At 37.7% G+C, this 19025-nt stretch overlaps 1 protein-coding gene across 1 annotated transcript in view; it reads right to left on the bottom strand.

Annotated features, from left to right (window-relative positions):
• Positions 1-19025, bottom strand: part of ATM (ATM serine/threonine kinase) — a 122303-nt gene that overhangs the window by 64646 nt on the left and 38632 nt on the right. The window contains exons 19-26 of the mRNA XM_081797369.1: positions 16625-16707; positions 16373-16528; positions 15462-15537; positions 15200-15330; positions 12694-12814; positions 7145-7318; positions 5237-5406; positions 4030-4276 (exon numbers count right to left, since the gene is read on the bottom strand). Of these exons, the coding sequence (XP_081653495.1) occupies positions 4030-4276; positions 5237-5406; positions 7145-7318; positions 12694-12814; positions 15200-15330; positions 15462-15537; positions 16373-16528; positions 16625-16707 (1158 nt within the window). The remainder of the gene's footprint in view (positions 1-4029; positions 4277-5236; positions 5407-7144; positions 7319-12693; positions 12815-15199; positions 15331-15461; positions 15538-16372; positions 16529-16624; positions 16708-19025) is intronic.

Raw genomic sequence — 19025 nt, forward strand, 5'->3', positions numbered from 1 at the left:
TTATGCAGATGTCTAGGTACAGCTAACCAATGTTGTAACTGTTAATATTTCAGGCTTTTGACAGACAAATGACAGATTTTAGAGGCTCAGAGACTAATAATAATTGTACCAACCCTTATGCACAGAGGAAAGAATCTTAGAAGACTGATTCAGAGAAAGTGTATACTAGAGAACCAAAGAAAAAACAAACTTATAACAACTTAATGCCAAATGGAATTGAGACTAACAAGAATTTAGGTCTTTAACCAAGAAGCTAAGAAATTATTATTCAAGTTTGCCTCTCTCCATTCTCGACACTGATGTTTCAGTCAGGTCTCAATGTAATTATTTTTCCCCTCCTAGACTTACTCTGACTCTGCAAACTGCTCTCTTTTAGTTTGAATACATTTGGGTTTTTTTAACATTTTATTTTTAAAGATTTTATTTATTTGTCAGAGAAAGCATAAGCAAGCAGAGTGGCAGGCAGAGGGAGAGGGAGAAGCATACTCCCCATTGAGCAGGGAGCCCGATGTAGGACTCGATTCTAGGACCCCAAGATCACAACCTGAGCCTAAGGCAGACATTTAACCGATGAGCCACCCAGGGGTCCCTAGTTTGAATACATTTTAAAAAGTAGTAAGATTAGGCCTGCTTAGAAGCAGGGAGATGGCTGGGAGAGGATAAAAGCAGGGTCTTTCATAGATTCTATAACCTTTGGAGCACCAACATTCTGTTTCAACTGTGTTTTGAGAAAGGAGCTCCTCATTTGCCTCCACAGTGACTTAGAACTAGCTCCAACTGGCCATCCACCGAGGCAAGTAAGAAACTCCATGTTCCATTTCTTGGTTCAATACAGTAACCGGGCAAACAAAAAAAGTCTCTTTCAAGTTCATCCAATCGTAATTTTAATATTAGCCTACTTGGTTAGTCATCCCTTACTTAAATTTAAAAAAACAAAACAAAACAAAACTTGAGAGTAACTAATTTCTTTTACCTTAAAAAAAAGTTTATCTATGTGTTTTAAGTTCCCTCAAATAATTTTGGATGTATATAAATTACTATAAAACAAACAGAAGTTGTTAGATTCTTTTTTACTTGACTCCACCTTTTATCAAATAATGAGTATTCACTACATACTAGGAAGCCAGGATACACCGGCAAAAAGGAAAAAAAAAATCCTACCTTCAGAGTACTTTAGCAGAGAAGACTGATAAACAATGAACATGATTCATAAGTAAATTATATTACATGTAGTCAGTCTCATAGAAAAAAGAAAGAGCGGGGCATCGGAACTTGAGATCATACTTCTTGAAAAGTAAAGAGGAACACTTTCTATACACTGTTCAGTACTGCTTGAATTTAACATCCGGTTTGCATTCATTTATTACTGCCAATTAAAATAAATTTTAAGGGGGAACAAACTGATCGACTTTCAAGTCGACGCAGGTGGAATATATTCAGTATTTAAACTAATTTAAGTTTGTTGGTTTAATTAAGATAGACATGTCTTTAGAGTTATCAGCATTAAATATGAAACTTTTATCTAGGTTTGCTAAAGGTCAAATAAGTTCATTATTATCTCTGTTGCAATTTTTTAGCAAAAGGATGACTTAAAATGATGATTAATTTTCTGTCTCAAAGTTTTCATGGGTGATTGTTAAGACACTCTTTGGTAACCTACGACTTTAAAGTTTTGCTTGGATAATAAATGGCACTGAATTCATTGGACATCTAGGTCTTTTTCAAATGAAATAAGATACTAAAGCATTGATCACTGAAGGCAGGTTTGTGTTTTTGGCTTCTTATTGCAGAGAAACGAAGAATATTTGAGTGTTTGAAAACACGCTTTGTGTTTAATAGATTCATAAATTTGCCATCTAAAGGTATCTGGTGTGACATTCACAATTGGTTTCTAATGTAGTTTTCACTGGAGACCAAGGTTTCTAAGAGTTAAAATATTTCTGCTAAATGTAATTAAAACTGATAGAAATAAGGGAAACAACTTTGAATGAAAAAGCTTTGTAAAAGGTTTATGAGGGGAAATTTTTGGAAAAGAATTTTATATGCTGTCAGGACTAAAGTTGAAACGAATGGATATTAAAAGTACACTGGTGTAAGACTGAAGTTTTGCTTTTTTCTCTGTTCAAAGATAGTTTTCTTGAATTGCTGGTTTGCACTTGATAAGAAAATGTAAACAAAGGTTTTTTTCTTTTGTCTGCCCTGAGAACCGGTTTCTACGTTTTGTCTTTATCAAGTCTTTCATCACACCGTTAAAACTTTAAATATTAAAGGAGCCAAGTTTTGCTAACAACTACATAACCCTACATATTTGCCTTTGGAATCTCTTTCTGCCACTTTGGTTAAATAAATAATTACATTTTGAGCTTTGTAATGATCTGTAATCCACTATTCAGGCTCGTGTTTTAGAATTTTCTAAGGTTTTTTAAACAAACTTCTCCGGATTTAAATTGTAAATGGAGTCTCTGACTCATTAGGCCTTTTTATTTGGTATGTTAAATTACTCTGGAAGCACTGTCAAATACTGATAAGCCTTAGATTATATTTGGGTAAATGCTGTAACTATTCTAGAGAATATATGTAATTCCTTAAGTTTTGATAATAAGGTCATCACTTCATGCTCTAATTATTAAAGTGTTATGTTTCACAGAAATAACCGGATGTCCTTGCAGCTATATTGTAACCTATCATCAGATCTTTAACCATGTCCATTTTGGAGTCTTTTCTCATTTACAGTCAATTCTCACTCTCTTGCGACACGTCTCATCTTCAAGGAGATTCATAAAAAGGGCTTTTGACAAATACAGGTTTTGGTATCTTTAAGATCCTAAAACTAAAACTGGTAGAATTTCCAGAATTAACTAAAAAGCTGCATTCAAACTGAACAAGAGTTAGTAACATGGATGGTTTTCGTAACTCTTGTTTGAAACATTGCTGGTTCCTGGGGCGCCTGGGTGGCTCAGTAAGTGAAGCGTCAGACTCTTCATTTCAGCTTAGGTCATGATCTCAGGGTTGTGAGATGGAGCCCCACAGAGGACTCTGCTCAGCAGGGAGTCTACTTGAGATTCTCTCTCTCCCTCTGTCTCTCCCCCTGCTCATGCTCTCTCTCTCTCTCAAATAAATAAAATCTTAAAGAAAATATTCCCCACCTGACCAATGTTGACCCATAGGTAGGGACATCTCTACACCCCTATTCAGCAGGAAGAAGTTATAAAAGATAAGACCTTCCACCCTCAGCAACCTTGAAGATTTAAGGGTCAAAACTGTTCAGGGGGAATGATGTGGGAAACAAAGGCAGAAGGAAATGTAGATAAAACTAAATTTCCTTATAACCTGCACCCAATAACAAATACTTGAAATAGGCAGAGTATAACATTCCTCCAGGAAACTCCCAACTGTCTTAATGTTAATGCCCTGCTAAGGGAAAAACCTTAGCTTGACAACAGCCAGGCCTCCCCTATCCTGTGAGTCTTCTTTAGTGTATGAAAATCCTTTTGGAACTTCACTTTGTCTTTACTTCCCCCAGCCCCAAAGTCTATCATGTTGCTCCTCACAATCCCGGGGCCGCAGCTCTTTAGGCCCACAGGGCCTGTCTCCATGCTTTAATAAAACCACCTTTTTGCAAACCCCCCCAAAAAATGAAATAATAAAAAAAATTTTTTAAAGGAAAAAAAATCAATAAAATTATTCCAAAGTTTTTTTTTAATTTCTGATAAAAAACATTTCATTTAAAAGCCAATCAAAAGAAGAGAACACTGTAATAACAACAGCAATAAAAAAATTCACGGATTGCCTATGCTAGACAGGGATTACTACATATTAAATTTTACTGCATAAATGATGAATAGTCTTAAAACTACAAAGTTATATGTCCACTGAATTGGGGATGATAAGGACGGGGAGCCTTAGTCTAGGGGTCATGAGTTCATGACCTACCCAGCGCTACGCTGGGCCTGGAGCCTACTTAAAAAAAAAAAAAAAAAAGAAGGAAAGAAAGAAGTAGAGGATAAGTAGGTACAAGGGAAGCCATACCTGTTTTCCTAGTAAATTTTCATCTTTCAGCATATCATAGACTTTGGTAGCAGTCTCTCTCTGCTGTGCCATCCCACTGTCTCCTGTACCCTCGTAGGCAAAGTAAGGAAGAATATTTACAAGAATCTTTGGAAAGCAGTGTGTTAGAAGACTTTTCCAATCCTCATCAAGCTGATTAGCAATGGACTTCACCTCATCGAAACGACTTCTAATCACCAGATGTGGGATCAAAACCTTGTAACATGATCTGAAAATATAAAATTTTGCAATATATGTTATATATAACTTCTCATAGTCAAATTTTATAATATAGCTCTTAAAATAATGAAATGCTTTATTTAGTAAGCATGAGAGCATCACTTTATCTAGATCATTAAACATTCTTATTCTAATTCTATAAATGGAGAAATGAAGTTAAACAAATTCTAAATAATCAAATACAGGAGGAAACAGATCTGAGAATATAATAACCACCCTGATTCTATGATCAAAAAGTATGAACTGAATTTATTTCTTCTGTATAACCGACTGATGCAAAATTATTTCATTTATGTAAAATGAAACGTAAAAGAAATTTACGAATTCAAGCCATTAATGTAAATACTGTTATTGCCAAAATGAAAGAACAAGGGCCACTGAATAATTATGAACTGTTTTCCCATCATCCTGATATCTAAACATTATTTAGTTGTTCCAAACCTCCCCATTTTCAAAATTTTCTTCTCAAGAGTTAGGAGTTAGCAAAATAAATATTTTTACATTAAACTTTAAATCTAATAAAAATAATGACAAAATGGTCCATAGCCAAGCAACAGCAACGACGAACAATTTATCTTTGATTTGTCATAGGGAAGATTATCAAACATTAAAGCTGAAAGAGCCCTTAAAGAGCCATGTGATTCCCTTACTGTACAGACTAAAAAACCAAGGCCCAGGGGGTGTTTCCATGGCTTTTGCCCAAACTCACACAGCTCATCACCGGCACAGCCAGGGCCAGATCCTAAGCCTAGTGATTCCCTTCAGTACACTTCAGTTCAAACAAGCAGTCCTGCCTCTCCTACCACACAGCCTCCCAGCTCCGTGCCCGCGTGCGTGTGTGTGTGCGTGCGCGCATGAACGTGCGTGTAAGGTGGGGGGAGGGGGACTGCCAAACATTTCCATCTAATTTAAAATGAACATATTTCATATGTGCCATATGTAGACCTACCTATAGAAATCCTCAACATTTGTGTAGTTTAGTAAAATAAAAGGAAAAGAATATAAGCTATGTTCAGTATCTTGAAGATTAAGCCATTCCAAAACCAGATAATCCAAATGAGAAGCCATGAAGTCTTCTAAACGCCTGTATCCAAAAGTTTCAGAAACTTTCTCTAAAACCTGCACAAATCAGAAAGAAATCAATGCTTTAAGAAAGCAATGAAAAAAATAAATCCCTTAAATTCTTTTATTTACAGTATAACTTTGAAGCAATCATTCAACCATTCTATAGCTTGATTTCCTCATCTAGAAGAGGATAATAAAAGTACCTAGACTTCAGAGAGACTAAATGAGAAACACATATTTAATATAATAAGCCCTGAGCATGGCACACAGAAAACACTTAATAAATGTTAAATGAATAAAAATGGAAAAATATAGTGTAATGTTCAACCTTTGATTATATTTCAAAGGAAGGTCTAAAGTAAAATAATAATTCTTCTCAGTCCTAAATCTAAATGAGAAAAATCCAACCACTATAATCCACTTATAATATTAGGTAGTGTAGGGGCGCCTGGGTGGCTCAGTCTGTTAAGTGTCCGACTCTTGAATTTGGCTCAGGTCATGATCTCAGGGCTATGAGATGGAGCCCCGAGTCAGGCTCTGCATTCAGGGCGGGGGGGTGGGGTGGGGTGGGGGTTGGGGTGTGGGGGTGGGGGAGGCGGTATCCGCTTGGCATTCTCTTCTTCTCCCTCTCCCTCTACTCCTCCCCTGCTCCCTCCCTAAGATAAATAAATCTTTAAAAAATAATAATTAGGTAGTGTAGCAGTATACTTAAAAAACTTATTTTAATACTGAGAGGTGAAAGATTAGCTCGTGTAAGGCTGATTACCTACAGGTCGGCCTATTATCCAGTTCCATGGAAACCATGCTGGTAGAATGCTGAATGGTCTATCAGGCCACTGATCTATCACTGGTTCATCACATGAACATCTACAATGGAAAGGTCTGGACCTTTCCAAACCATGAACGCTAGGTGGTGGAACAGGGCAGAGGCGAACACTCTACAACACCGTGCTGATGCAACTGCACGACTGGACCCAAGTGTTCCTTCCCTAGTCGTGCGACTTAAAAGTTTCACAGCTCTATGATCTGACTTCTGGCCCTGCTAGATCCCCAAGGTTGTAACCCAGAATCTATCAGGCAAAACACTTGCTACTGCTCTTTGTTCCATGTGTTTTCCTCAATAAAAGCAATTCCAGAGGGCATGGTCTGGATGAGACGTCATTCATCCCTACTTAGTTCCAGAATACTTTGTGAAATACTTAATATAAAAAATGATACTGCATCCAAATAAACATATACTATTTAAAGAGTTACTACTTCCCAATATTCCCAATCTAAAAAATAAGACTGGGGGTGCCTGGGTGGCTCAGTTGGTTAAGCGACTGCCGTCTGCTCAGGTCATGATCCTGGAGTCCCTGGATCGAGTCCCGCATCGGGCTCCCTGCTCGGCGGGGAGTCTGCTTCTCCCTCTGACCCTCCCCACTCTCATGTGCTCTCTCTCATTCTCTCTCTCTCAAATAAATAAATAAAATCTTTAAAAAATAAAAAAAACCAAAAAATTAAAAATAAGACTGTCTCCAAGTCTTTAACAAGTGCCACTTTAAAATAAGTTTTAGGGTGGGGGGATGGGTTAGCCCGGTGACGGGTATTAAAGAGGGCACATATTGAATGGAGCACTGGGTGTTATACGCAAACAATGAATCATGGAACACTACATCAAAAACTAATGATGTAATGTATGGTGATTAACATAACATAATAAAATAAAAATAAAAATAAAATAAGCTTTAACTTTTTAAATTATTTAAAAGTTACCCGAGGAGGATAATAAAAAATATTCATCTACATGTACCTTTTTAACGAGGTGAGGTTCTAATCCATTCTCTTTCACAGACTTGCACAACGCAAACAAAGCCTGTTTTTCACAGACTGGGCTACAGCATAAAATCACAGCTATCGTCATCAGTAAAACAGATTTTCTATTATAAATCTCATCCAAAAGTTCAGGGTTCTCAGCTCTGTGGGACTTGAAAAGAATTTTAAAAATAATAATATAATGTAAATATATAAACATTACAAATAAACCTATCAGTCTAGGGGCGTCTGGGTGGCTCAGTCGTTAAGCATCTGCCCTCAGCTCAGGTCATGATCCCAGGGTCCTGGGGTCCACCCCGCACTGGGCTCCCTGCTCAGCGGGGAGTCTGCTTCTCTTTCTGCCCCTCCCCCTGCTTGTGTTTCCTCTCTCGCTGTCTGTCAAATAATTAAATCTTAAAAAAAAAAAAACTATCAGTCTAAAATATTTACCCATTATAACATTTAATGAGCAGCCATTAAGCAGTGTTAAATCCCACAGTGATGGAGTCAAGGGCAGAGATCTGAGAAAATATCAAAGTTTCTGTAGAGGGACAACTGGTTTTGATAAGATCTTACGGAAAGAATTCACAAGCCTTTCAGTGAAGTATAAAGCACTAAAGAAAAACAAAAAAGAACTTTCAAGAAGGACAATCTGATGGTTATCAGAGGGGAGGTGTGAAGATGGGTTAACAGGTGACAGGTATTAAGGAGGGCACTTGTTATGATGAGCACAGGGGGATGTATGGAAGTGTTGAATCACTGTATTGAACACCTGAAACTAATGTAACACTGTAGGTTAACTAACTGGAATTAAAACAACTTAAATAAAAAAAAAACTACAAGAAGGTGAGAATGATTATAAGCTCCTTTTCCATGACCAAGTATGTATCCTAAGATGCTTTTATTATCTTTATTGATAGCTCTTTATACTTTAAAAAATAGTCACATGTATTGTCAAAAGTAAAAATAAAATCCTAGACAACTAGGCAACTAGACAGAATAATACATGCTTCTAATTTAATGACCAATCATTATAATATCCCAACAGACGTAAACATTTTTTAACTGGCCATAATTGATAAAAGTTCCTCGGGGGGCCTGGGTGGCTCAGTCGGTGGAGCATGGGACTCTTGATCTCAGGGTTGTGGGATCAAGCCCTACATCGGGTGTAGAGATGACTTAAAAATAAAATCTTTAAAACAAAATAAAGTTTCTCTTCACATTTTGAAAACTCTGCTACTCACTGACCCTACTTCTGTTTTTCTGGAACAAGGAAAAGAGCTAAATTCCTTTACTAAATGGCCATCGCTGGCACGTTTGGAAATTGCTATGAGGCCTCCACTACGTCAGCTCCTCCATGGGCTCCTCAAGAGAAACACATCTACAGACTCCTTAACATCCTAGTTAAAAATCTGCTTTTACTCAGAACCAAACAAGCTGGCTGCCCTCTATAACGTACAGAGGATCCCAGATCCAGAACAGTATGCTTCTATTAATGATGTCTAGGACAGACAGGCTCCCTGCTGAGCAAACACACAGAGGCTAAAGAACATGCCACTGAACAACCAACGGGTAAGTGAAGAAATCAGAGGAAATCAAAAAATATATGGAAACAAATAAAAATGGAAACACAATAATCCAAAATCTTTGGGACATAGCAAAAGCAGTTCTAAGAGGGAAGTTTATAGCAATACCTCAAGAAAACAACAAAAATCTCAAATAAGCAACCTAACTTTACACCAAATGGAACTAGAAAAAGAACAAACAAAGGCCAAAACTGGTAGAAGGAAGGAAATAAGAAAGACTAGAGAGGAAATAAATAAAAGAGACTAAAAAAAAAAAAAAAATAGAAAAGACCAATGAAACCAAGGGCTGGTTCTTTGAAAAGATCGACAAAATTGATAAACCTTTATTTAGCCAGACTCATCAAGGGAAAAAAAAGAAGACTCAAATAAATAAGTCAGAAACGAAAGAGCAGAAATAACAACCGGCAGCACAGAAAGACAAAGGATTATAGGAGAATAGTATGAAAAACTATATGCCAACAAACTGGACAACCTAGAACAAATGGAGAAATTTCTAGAAACATACAGTCCCAAAACTGAATCAGGAAGATACAGAAAATGTGAACAGGTTACTAGTAAAGAAATTGAGACAGTTATCAAAAGACTCCCAACAAACAGAAGTCCAGGGCCAGATGGCTTCACATGTGAATTCTACCAAACATTTAAAGAGATAATACCTACTTTTCTCAAACTACTGCAAAAAATAGAAGAGAAAGGAAAACTTCCAAATTTATTCTGAGGCCAGCATTACCCTGATACCAATACCAGACAGATGCCAAAAAAAAGAAAGAAAGAAAAAAAAGAACTACAGGCCAATATCCCTGATGAACACAGATGCAAAAATCCTCAACAAAGTAATACCAAACTGAATTCAACAAGACATCAAAAAAGATCATTCACTGCAATCAAGGGGATTTATTCCAGGGATGCAAAGATGATTCAATATTCACAATCAATGTGATACATCATATTAACAAGAGGAAGAATAAGAACCATATGATCCCCTCAAGACATGCAAAAAAACATTTGACAAAATACAACATCCTTCATGATAAACACTCTAAAAAAAGAGGGCTTAGAAGGAACAAACCTCCACATTATAAAGCCATCTATGAAAAACCCACAGCTAAGATTATACTCAATGCTGAAAAACTGAAAACATTTCCTCTAAGAACAAGAACAAATAAAGGATGTCCACTCTTGCCATTTTTATTCAACACAGTACTGGAAGTCCTAGCTGCAGCCATAAGACAAGAAGTAAAAGTCATCCAAATTGGTGAGGAAGAAGTAAAACTGTCTCTATTTACAGATGACATGATACTACACATAGAAAATCTTGAAGACTCTATCTAAAAACTATCAGAACTCATAAATGCATTCAGCATACTGTTGCAGGATACAAAATTTATACACAGAAATCTGATGTACTTTTTTTTTAAGATTCTATTTATTTATTTGACACAGAGACAGAGAGAGAGACAACGAGAGAGGGAACACAAGCAGGGGGAGTGGGAGAAGGAGCAGTCTCCCCACTGAGCAAGGAGCCTGATGCAGAGCTCGATTCCAAGACCCCAAGATCATGACCGGAGTCAAAGGCAGACACTTAACCGACTGAGCCACCCAGGCACACCCCTCTGTTGCACTTTTATACACTAATAATGAAGTAGCAGCAAGAGAAATTAAGAAAACAATGCCATTTACTATTATACCAAAAAGAACGAAATACCTAGGAGTAAGTTTAACCAAAGAGGTGAAAGACCTATACTCTGAAAATGTAAGATATTGATGAAAGAAACTGAAGATGGCACAAAAAAATGGAAATATGTATCATGCTCTCAGATCGGAAGAATATTGTTAAAATGGCCATACTGTTCAAAGCAATCTACAGATTTAATGCAATTCCTATCAAAATAACAATAGCATTTTTCACAAAACTAGAATAATCTCATAAAATTTATATGGGACCAGAAAAGACCCTGAATAGCCAAAACAGTCTTGAAAAAGAACAAAACCAGAGGTATCACAATCCCAGATTTCAAGATATACTACACAGCTACAGCAATCAAAACAGTATGGTACTGGCAGAAAAGTAAGACACATAGATCAATGGAACAGAAAAAAGAGGCCAGACCACATTTATATGGTCAAGTAGCCTACAACAAAGAAAGCAAGAATATACAATGGGAAACAAATAGTATCTTCAATAAATGGTGCTGGGAAATCTGCCAAAAAAATAAAACTGGACCACTTTCTTATACCATACACAAAAATAAACTCAAAATGGATTAAAGATCTAAATGTGAGGAGTGCCTGGGTGGCTCAGTTGGTTGAGCATCTACCTTCAGCTCAGGTCATGATCCCAGGGTCCTGGGATCGAGACTCGGGTCGGGCTCCCTGCTCAGCAGTGAGTCTGCTTCTCCCTCTCCCTCCCCCTAGTTGTGCTTTCTCTCTCTTTCTCTAATAAATAAAATCTTAAAAAAAAAAACCACACATCTAAACGTGAGACCTGAAACCGTAAAATTTCTAAAAGAAAACAAGGGCAGTAATCTCTTAGACACTGAAATTAGCAACAATTTTCTGAATGTGTCTCTTCAGACAAAGAAAACTAAAGCAAAAATAAACTATTAGGACTCCACCAAAATAAAAAGCTTTTGCAAACCAAAGGAAACCATCAACAAAACTAAAAGGCAGCCTACTGAATGAAAGAAGATGTTGGCAAATGATATATCTGATAAAGAGTTAACATCCAAAATATTTATTAGGAAGAACTTCTACAACTCAACACCCAAAAAACAATTTGATTAAAAAATGAGCAGAGTACCTAAATAGACATTTTCCCAAAAACATACAGATGGACAACAGACACAGCATCATCAGTGAAATGCAAATCAAAATCGGAGTGAGATATCTATCACCTTACACTTGTCAGAATGGCTGGTACCAGGAAGACAAGAAATAAAGAGTGCTGGGAGGATGTGGAAGGAAGGAAAGCCTCGTATACTGCTGCTGGGCATGCAAGCTGGGGCAGCCACTGTGGAAAACAGTACAGAGGTGCCTCCAAAAATTGAAAATGGGAATCCCTTATGATCTAATAATTTCACTACTGGGTACTTACTCAAACAAAAACACTAATTTGAAAGATATATGCACTTCTATGCAATATTTACAATATCCCAGTGATGGAAGTAACCCAGTGTCCAGTGATAAATGAATGGATACAGAAGATGTGGTGGGTGGGGGGGGGTATGTATGCAGGTGTGTGTGTGTGTGTGTGAGCGATGGAATATTACTCAGCCATAAAAAAACGAGATCTTGACATTTGCAACAACATGGATGGACCTAGAGGGTATTATGTTAAGTGAAATAAGTCAAAAAAAGACAGACACCAAATGATTTCACTTACATGTGGAATCTAAGAAACAAAACAAATGAACAAAAAAATCAGACTTTAAATACAGAGAACTGGTGGTTGTCAGAGGGGAGATGGGTGGGGGAATGGGTGAAACAGAGAATGGAGACTAAGAGGTACAAACTTCATCTATAAAATAAGTAAGTTACAGAGATGGAAAACACAGCATAGAGAATATACTCAGTAACACTGTAATAATACTGTATGGTGACCGCACTTACCATGACAGGCACCAGTAATGTACAGAATCACTATGTTATACACCCGAAACTAATATAACAACACTGTAGGTTAACCCCACTTCGATTTAAAAAAAATTTTAATAAAAAAAGCCATTTGTACTCCCACAAAAACTCAGTAAATTTTGTTTTTTCCCCCACAAAAAACAGTACATATAAGTTGAATCAAAAGAAGTTGCCATTATTGGACTAATTCTAACCAATTTCAATTAATTCACACAGTTGTTTTAGTAAACTGGTGGACGCAAGCTGTCTTAGGCCACACTGGTAAAGTAACACATGGCATATTTGTAAGAAGTATGTGATAAAAGCAATTACGCATTGCTGAAATTACCACTTCTCTCATTCCTTCCTGAGCTTTCAAGTATGCATTTTCAAAAGCTGTTTGCTGAAGCTTCAAAGGAAGTGCTTTCAATAATGTGGAAGAACCTCTGTGTTTCATATCCTGGAATAACCTTTAAAAAAAAAAAAAAAAAGTCAAATAATTTTTTACCTTAAATGTTATTTTCCAAAGCGTATTATAGGACACAAATAAATCACACTGTGAGATATACTAGCATACTGGGCCTTCTTTCAAAAAACCCAGTGAAATCTAAGCCCATTTAAACAGGTTCAGATGCATGGGTTAGTATCCGGTCTTTAGAATATACTCCCTTTTCTCCTAGAACTGAAAGGGTCTCAAAAAATCTTTTAGCTTAGAGCCCAAACTTAAAAAGTCCTGAACTCCAACTAGTCCATAAAGAAAAATTATCCTGTGATCAAACACCAAGCCTTAGACTCCTGTCCCCCTGCTCTAATTTTAAAAAGTGATATCCCGGGGGCGCCTGGGTGGCTCAGTTGGTTAAACGTCCAACTCTTGATCTCAGCTCAGGTCTTGATCTCAGATCTTGAGTTCAAACCCTGTGCTGGGGTCCACGCTGGGCAGGGAGCCTACTTAAAAAAAAAAAAAGTGATCTTGTCCTGCAAAGTGGATAGCTTTATGCCTTGATGATCTATTTAATTTTTTTATGTGATGGAAAAGAGCTGACCAGTGTTCTCTGCATAATACCCTATCATATTTAAGGACAACTCTGATCAATTTTGTCCTTTCTGCTTTTTTAGTAACCAAAGCTTTTATACTTTTTGGTGTTCTCTGATTTCTCCAGGTTCTCTAACATCTCTTACAATAGCCCACTATTAAATATCAACAATAACCAAAAAGCAAAAAAATCCCAACAGATGTTATGTTCATGTCATTCTTGAATTTATATATGTTTTAAATCTTAAAGAGGTTTTCCAAAGCCACCACTGCACTGTTTTATTACATTTAACTTGTGGTTCTCCATATCCCCAGATCTTTAGCTTTGCTGTGTATTTTCCATCTTTTAAGGACTTGAAGTAAAGCTCACATTCATTAGTAACCCTTACACTGCAAGTCCTGAAAAGCGTCCTATACCTGAGGGATTAGACACGATTCCGATTTGTGAAAACACTACTGTCAGCATATTCAAACTATGCACACACGTTAGGTTTATCTAACACATACATTTATGTGACTGCTGGGGCAATTTCTTTATAGCAATCTTTAATTACTGATTACTTATATCTGAATAGTAAAGTTACCCACCAAATGATTTTCAATTTTGGTGATTTTAAAAGCATAACGTAAGTTCCTTTTTCAAATATTCATTTATTTTATAAATTACTGAACACCTACCATATGCCATAATTGTTTTTGGTGCTGAGTATACAACAATGAACAAAACAGACAAAAAAACCAATGCCTTCTAGCAGCTTCTATTTAAGCTAGATGTGCTACATTTAAAATATAACATTTCAAGTGGTCATACATGCTACTGAGAAAAATAAAGGAGAGAGGTACTTTATTTGTAGGGAGTGGAAGGTGGGAAAGGCGGAGATAGGTTATAATTTAGATCTTAAAAATCAAATGGACAACCTGAGAAACATACAGTCCTAAGGAATTAATCTTGCTTCTTCAAGTACTCAAACAGAACAGGTCTCTAGGACAGGATCACTCCAATGCCTAATTGTATGTTCACTCACATGAACGTAACTGTAATGAGCACACTGTGAAATGTGCTCATTTTCATTTTACAAACTCCTATAAAATACAAAGTAATAGCCAAACATTCCATGGTGTCCCGTCAGCGGGAGCAGACACACCTCATTCAACTCCACCACTTACTGGCTGCAGGGCACTGAGCTAGTTACTTTCTCTCTTGAAGCCACTTTTCATTTACAAACTGGAGGCAATAACAGTGTCTAAGTGATAGGACTGTCAGAATTAAGAGAAAGCCTGGGTGGCTCAGCCGTTAAGCGTCTGCCTCCGGCTCAGGTCATGATCCCAGGGTCCTGGGATCGAGTCCCACATCAGGCTCCCTGCTCCGCGGGAAGCCTGCTCTCCCTCTCCCACTCCCCCTGCTTGTGTTCCTGCTCTTGCTATCTCTCGCTCTGTCAAATAAATGAATAAAATCTTTAAAAAAAAGGGGGGGGGGCACCTGGGTGGCTCAGCCGTTAAGCGTCTGCCTCTGGCTCCGGTCATGATCCCAGGATCCTGGGATCGAGTCCCACATCGGGCTCCCTGCTCGGCGGGAAGCCTGCTTCTCCCTCCCCCACTCCCCCTGCTTGTGTTCCCTCTCTCGCTGTGTCTCCCTGTCAAATAAATAAATAAAATCTTTAAAAAAAAAAAAGAATTAAGAGAAAGCATCCATGCCAGGTGTACAGTGGATCCTGGGCCGACGCTGGCTCTTTCTCGTGCCACAGCCGGGGAGCCACGGCGGCGTCCCACGACATCACCACCGGCGGCATCCCAGACTCTTCGCGAAGGCAGGACCCCTTACCTGTTGATTGACTCTGCAGCCAACATGCTCACTTGATGATGATTATCGGCAAGAAAATGTGGAAATGCTTCATTTACAGGCAAGTCTTTTCCCATTACATTCAGAATAGCCCATTTTGAATAAGGATCGGTCTATGGGAAAAGAACAACTGGTGTTAAATATGAAATACTAAGAGAAAAATCACCCGTTGACAAAAACAAACAAAGGCTACTTTAGAAATTTCACTGGAGACCTTACTAATAATTAACGTGGAATAACTCACCTCAAGCAAAGTTTTAAGGCACTTTACTAGTGCCATTCTTACAGAGAATGTGCATTTCCCCTCCTTTGCTAGGTGCCTGAAATACAGTAAGTGTTTCAAAGCCAAATTATTCCAGTAAAAGCACAGTCAAAAAAAAAAAAAAAAATCATTGGATATTACTTATTCAATTTCTAATTATTCTTATCCTTCCAATTTCCATATTAAATTTAATTCTCATCATGTGGCATATGCCAGTCAATATTCGCAACTTTCGTAAAAGAAGTTAGTTTGAAAAAGAGTTCATTTTAGGGGTGCCTGGGTGGCTCTGTTGGTTAAGCATGTGCCTTCGGCTCAGGTCGTCCTGGGATCAAGCCCTGCATTGTGTTCCCTGTTCAGCCGGGAATCTGCTTCTCCCTCTCCCTTCCTGCTCACGCTCTCTCTCTTGCTCTCTCTGACAAATAAATAAAATCTTAAAAAAAAAAAAAAAAGGGAGTTCATTTTAATGTATCTTATTCATTTTATATGATTATACGTCATCAGGGGCTATCACACTTCTGCTCACCAGGCCATAAACTTGCTTTAAAAGGAAAACATTTGTGAAGTTTTGTTCTTATATCAAAGATTTCAAAACCACGTTCTATACCAATTCAGAAGTCCTTATCAGTCAAGTGGGTTGGTGGGTTCTAAATCGCATACATGTGCTCCTCAGTGTCATAAAGTTACGTCACAGTCTGCGCATGGTGACAAGGCCAGTGTGTTCAGTAGTTCTTCACACAATTGAGGAAAACAGGAGCTACATTCTACTATTGTTAAAGGTTGTACATAGTTACATTCAAGGATTAGCCAAGTCACTAAGGTAGAAATGCAAAGTCTGCAATTGTATCTAGAGTAGCAAAGAAAATTAAGAACTCTGCAAAATACTCTGCACCTACCAGAATGCTCCAATCACTGTCAGAAACTGCCCTTGAGCATCCCTTGTGTTTTCAGCATCCGTATCGCCTTGACATAGGTTCCTCACAACAGGAACGAAGTGGTTTAAGACTGTTTTACAAACATCCTGGTCACGGCGATACAAAGAACACACATTGCTGCAGTGGAAAAAGTTTAACTTTGTAAGTATAACAGAACATACCAGTTAGCTTATAAATTTAAAGTGAGGATAACAGATGGCTTGAATTTCTTACGATAGTGGTTTTAGAAGTTCAAAAACCTCTTCCATTGGCAAAGGATATTCTTCTCCAGGAAGCTCCTTTAAAAGCACTAGATACTAAGATAATTGAAGAGAAAAAAATCATTTTTTTTCATAAATCATTTGCTTAAATACATACATATGTAACCATAAATTCATCCATGAACGCATGCACATGTACACACACGCACACAAAAAAGACCAGTGAATTTTTAAAGGAGGCAGTGTAGTAAAAAAAAAGTCTGAGGTTAAAGAGAGCTGGATTCAAATGCCAGCACTACAACCTATTACTTGTGTGGTTAAAAAACTTGCCTTGTCACCTGAGCCTTTGTACTCTCACCTATAAAACGGGGATATAGCACACACCTGGCCAGATTACTATGAGGAATAAAGGAAATGAATGTAAATGTCTAGAATTTACTGTTGGAATTCAATAAATAAGTAGTTGTTATCACTGCTGGGGTTAAGAGCCTGAGCAAGAATCTGAAACTACTGTTACATCCCTACCCTCCAAAAATAATGCCCGGGGATAAGACTTCAATAGTTACAAACTGTCCTAGGAATGAATTTTGGACAGCAGAGATAATTGTGGGCAGGGAAAAAGTCATAAACACCTTGAGTTATCTTCCTATAGAGCAACCTTGTAGGGTTCTCTATGCTACTGTGGATACCAAAGAGCACTCAGCAACTACCAGCTATAATGATCATGGTAGTTACAACCAGGCAGCCAGTTTCGGAGAGTTGCCAAATCCCTTTCTAGCTATAATAAGAAATCAGAAGACATTTTTTCCTACCATCTACATGTAGAAAAATGTTTCTTACTTCTCAGATATAAAAGAAAACTAAACTGGACCATTTTAAATATTTGCCTTGAGAGTGATATATGTGATGCTACTGAGTGTCTTGAACTGATTTGAAGCACCAACGCCTCAAGAAAAGCACCCAGCCCTCCTCACTGGCCAGGGCTGGAGACTTGACTAGTTTGCCGGGGTCAAAATCAGGGAATCGAACAGGGCTCAACCAAGCACATTTGCTGGGGTCAAAGGATCAACCAGCTTGTTCACTGCAGCTGGAACATGACAAGGGATTCTACCAAGGACACAAGGTACATGACTGCAAGAGGTTCTACTCATGGAATCCCCTGGCATGTTTCCCAGGGCTGAGGAAACACAGGGATGTTTGCCAATTTTCTGGGAATGGGGGCATGACCATGGACTCACGCACCATAACTGTGAGCCAGAGGCTCTCCCTCAATGTTCACCGATGCTGGGGCAAAGGGGGTGATGGCCTACATGGTCAGGAGGTATGTTACATATAAGTATTCTGAGTAAACAAGTAACTATATTGAAGGTAAGTGGGAAGCCAGCTTCTTACTGCTAGAAAAGGGAGCTACAAATATGGAAAGAGAAAAAAACAAATTCTACGATGTCGGACTGGAACTGAAGGTTTCATCTACCAGCAGATGGACAGACTGATGGGGACAGGGCAGGAGAGGGATTCCTTTTCTAACATTCTCACCAAAACCTAAATCTAATTACAGGAAACAGACAAACCTAAAGTGAGGGCTCCTAGAGAACAAGTGGCTATATTATTTAAAAATATGAAGGTCAGGAAAGAGAAGGAGAAACTAAAGAACTGCTCCAAGTTCAAAGAAACTGAACAGACTTGACAACTAATTGCAATGATACAATGTTAATTTCCCGATTAGCAGAGTATCTATAGAAGAGTATCACTGTTTCTGGCACATACCCTGAAGTATAAGGGGCATCACATCAGCAACTTAATCTCAAAATGTTTTGAACAAAAGACGTGTGTGTGTGTGTGTGTGTGTGTGTGAGAGAGAGAGAGAGAGAGAGAACGCGCGCGCGCGTTCACACAGAAAGAGAAAATGGAAAGGCAAATTTGGTGAAATGTTAACTGTGCGAGTGTATGAAGGGAATAGGAGAATCCCTGTAGTACTGTAATTTTACTGTGACTTTGAAATTATATCAAAAAATATTTAAAGTGTATATTAACAAACTGGAATTAAAAAAACTTGGAAAGAAACAAAATACTTAAAGCAAAAACAAAACTTTAAAGCAAATAAACTAAGGTAAAGGCAAGATTCAGAGTTTAACTACAAAGTTATGTATTATTTTCACATCAGAGATGTTTCTTAGCCTACTTTAAAATAATTTATAATAATCATCCCTGAAGATAATAAATCTATCCAAAGTCCATGCAAGTCTTAATGTTTCAGGATCCACTTAAAATTTTTTCACAGTACATTAAAAGAAAAAGTGTATTTTATAACTAGCATCAGACTCATTCCTAAGGAAGCAATTTCAAGCCATCAAAGGTACTACACGATTCTTATAGGTCAGTCTGCTACATTTACCCAGCAACAACAGACAGAA

This window comes from Leptonychotes weddellii, chromosome 11, assembly GCF_054177405.1.
Source record: "Leptonychotes weddellii isolate Sample4059 chromosome 11, ASM5417740v2, whole genome shotgun sequence".
NCBI classification, from domain to species: Eukaryota; Metazoa; Chordata; class Mammalia; order Carnivora; family Phocidae; genus Leptonychotes; species Leptonychotes weddellii.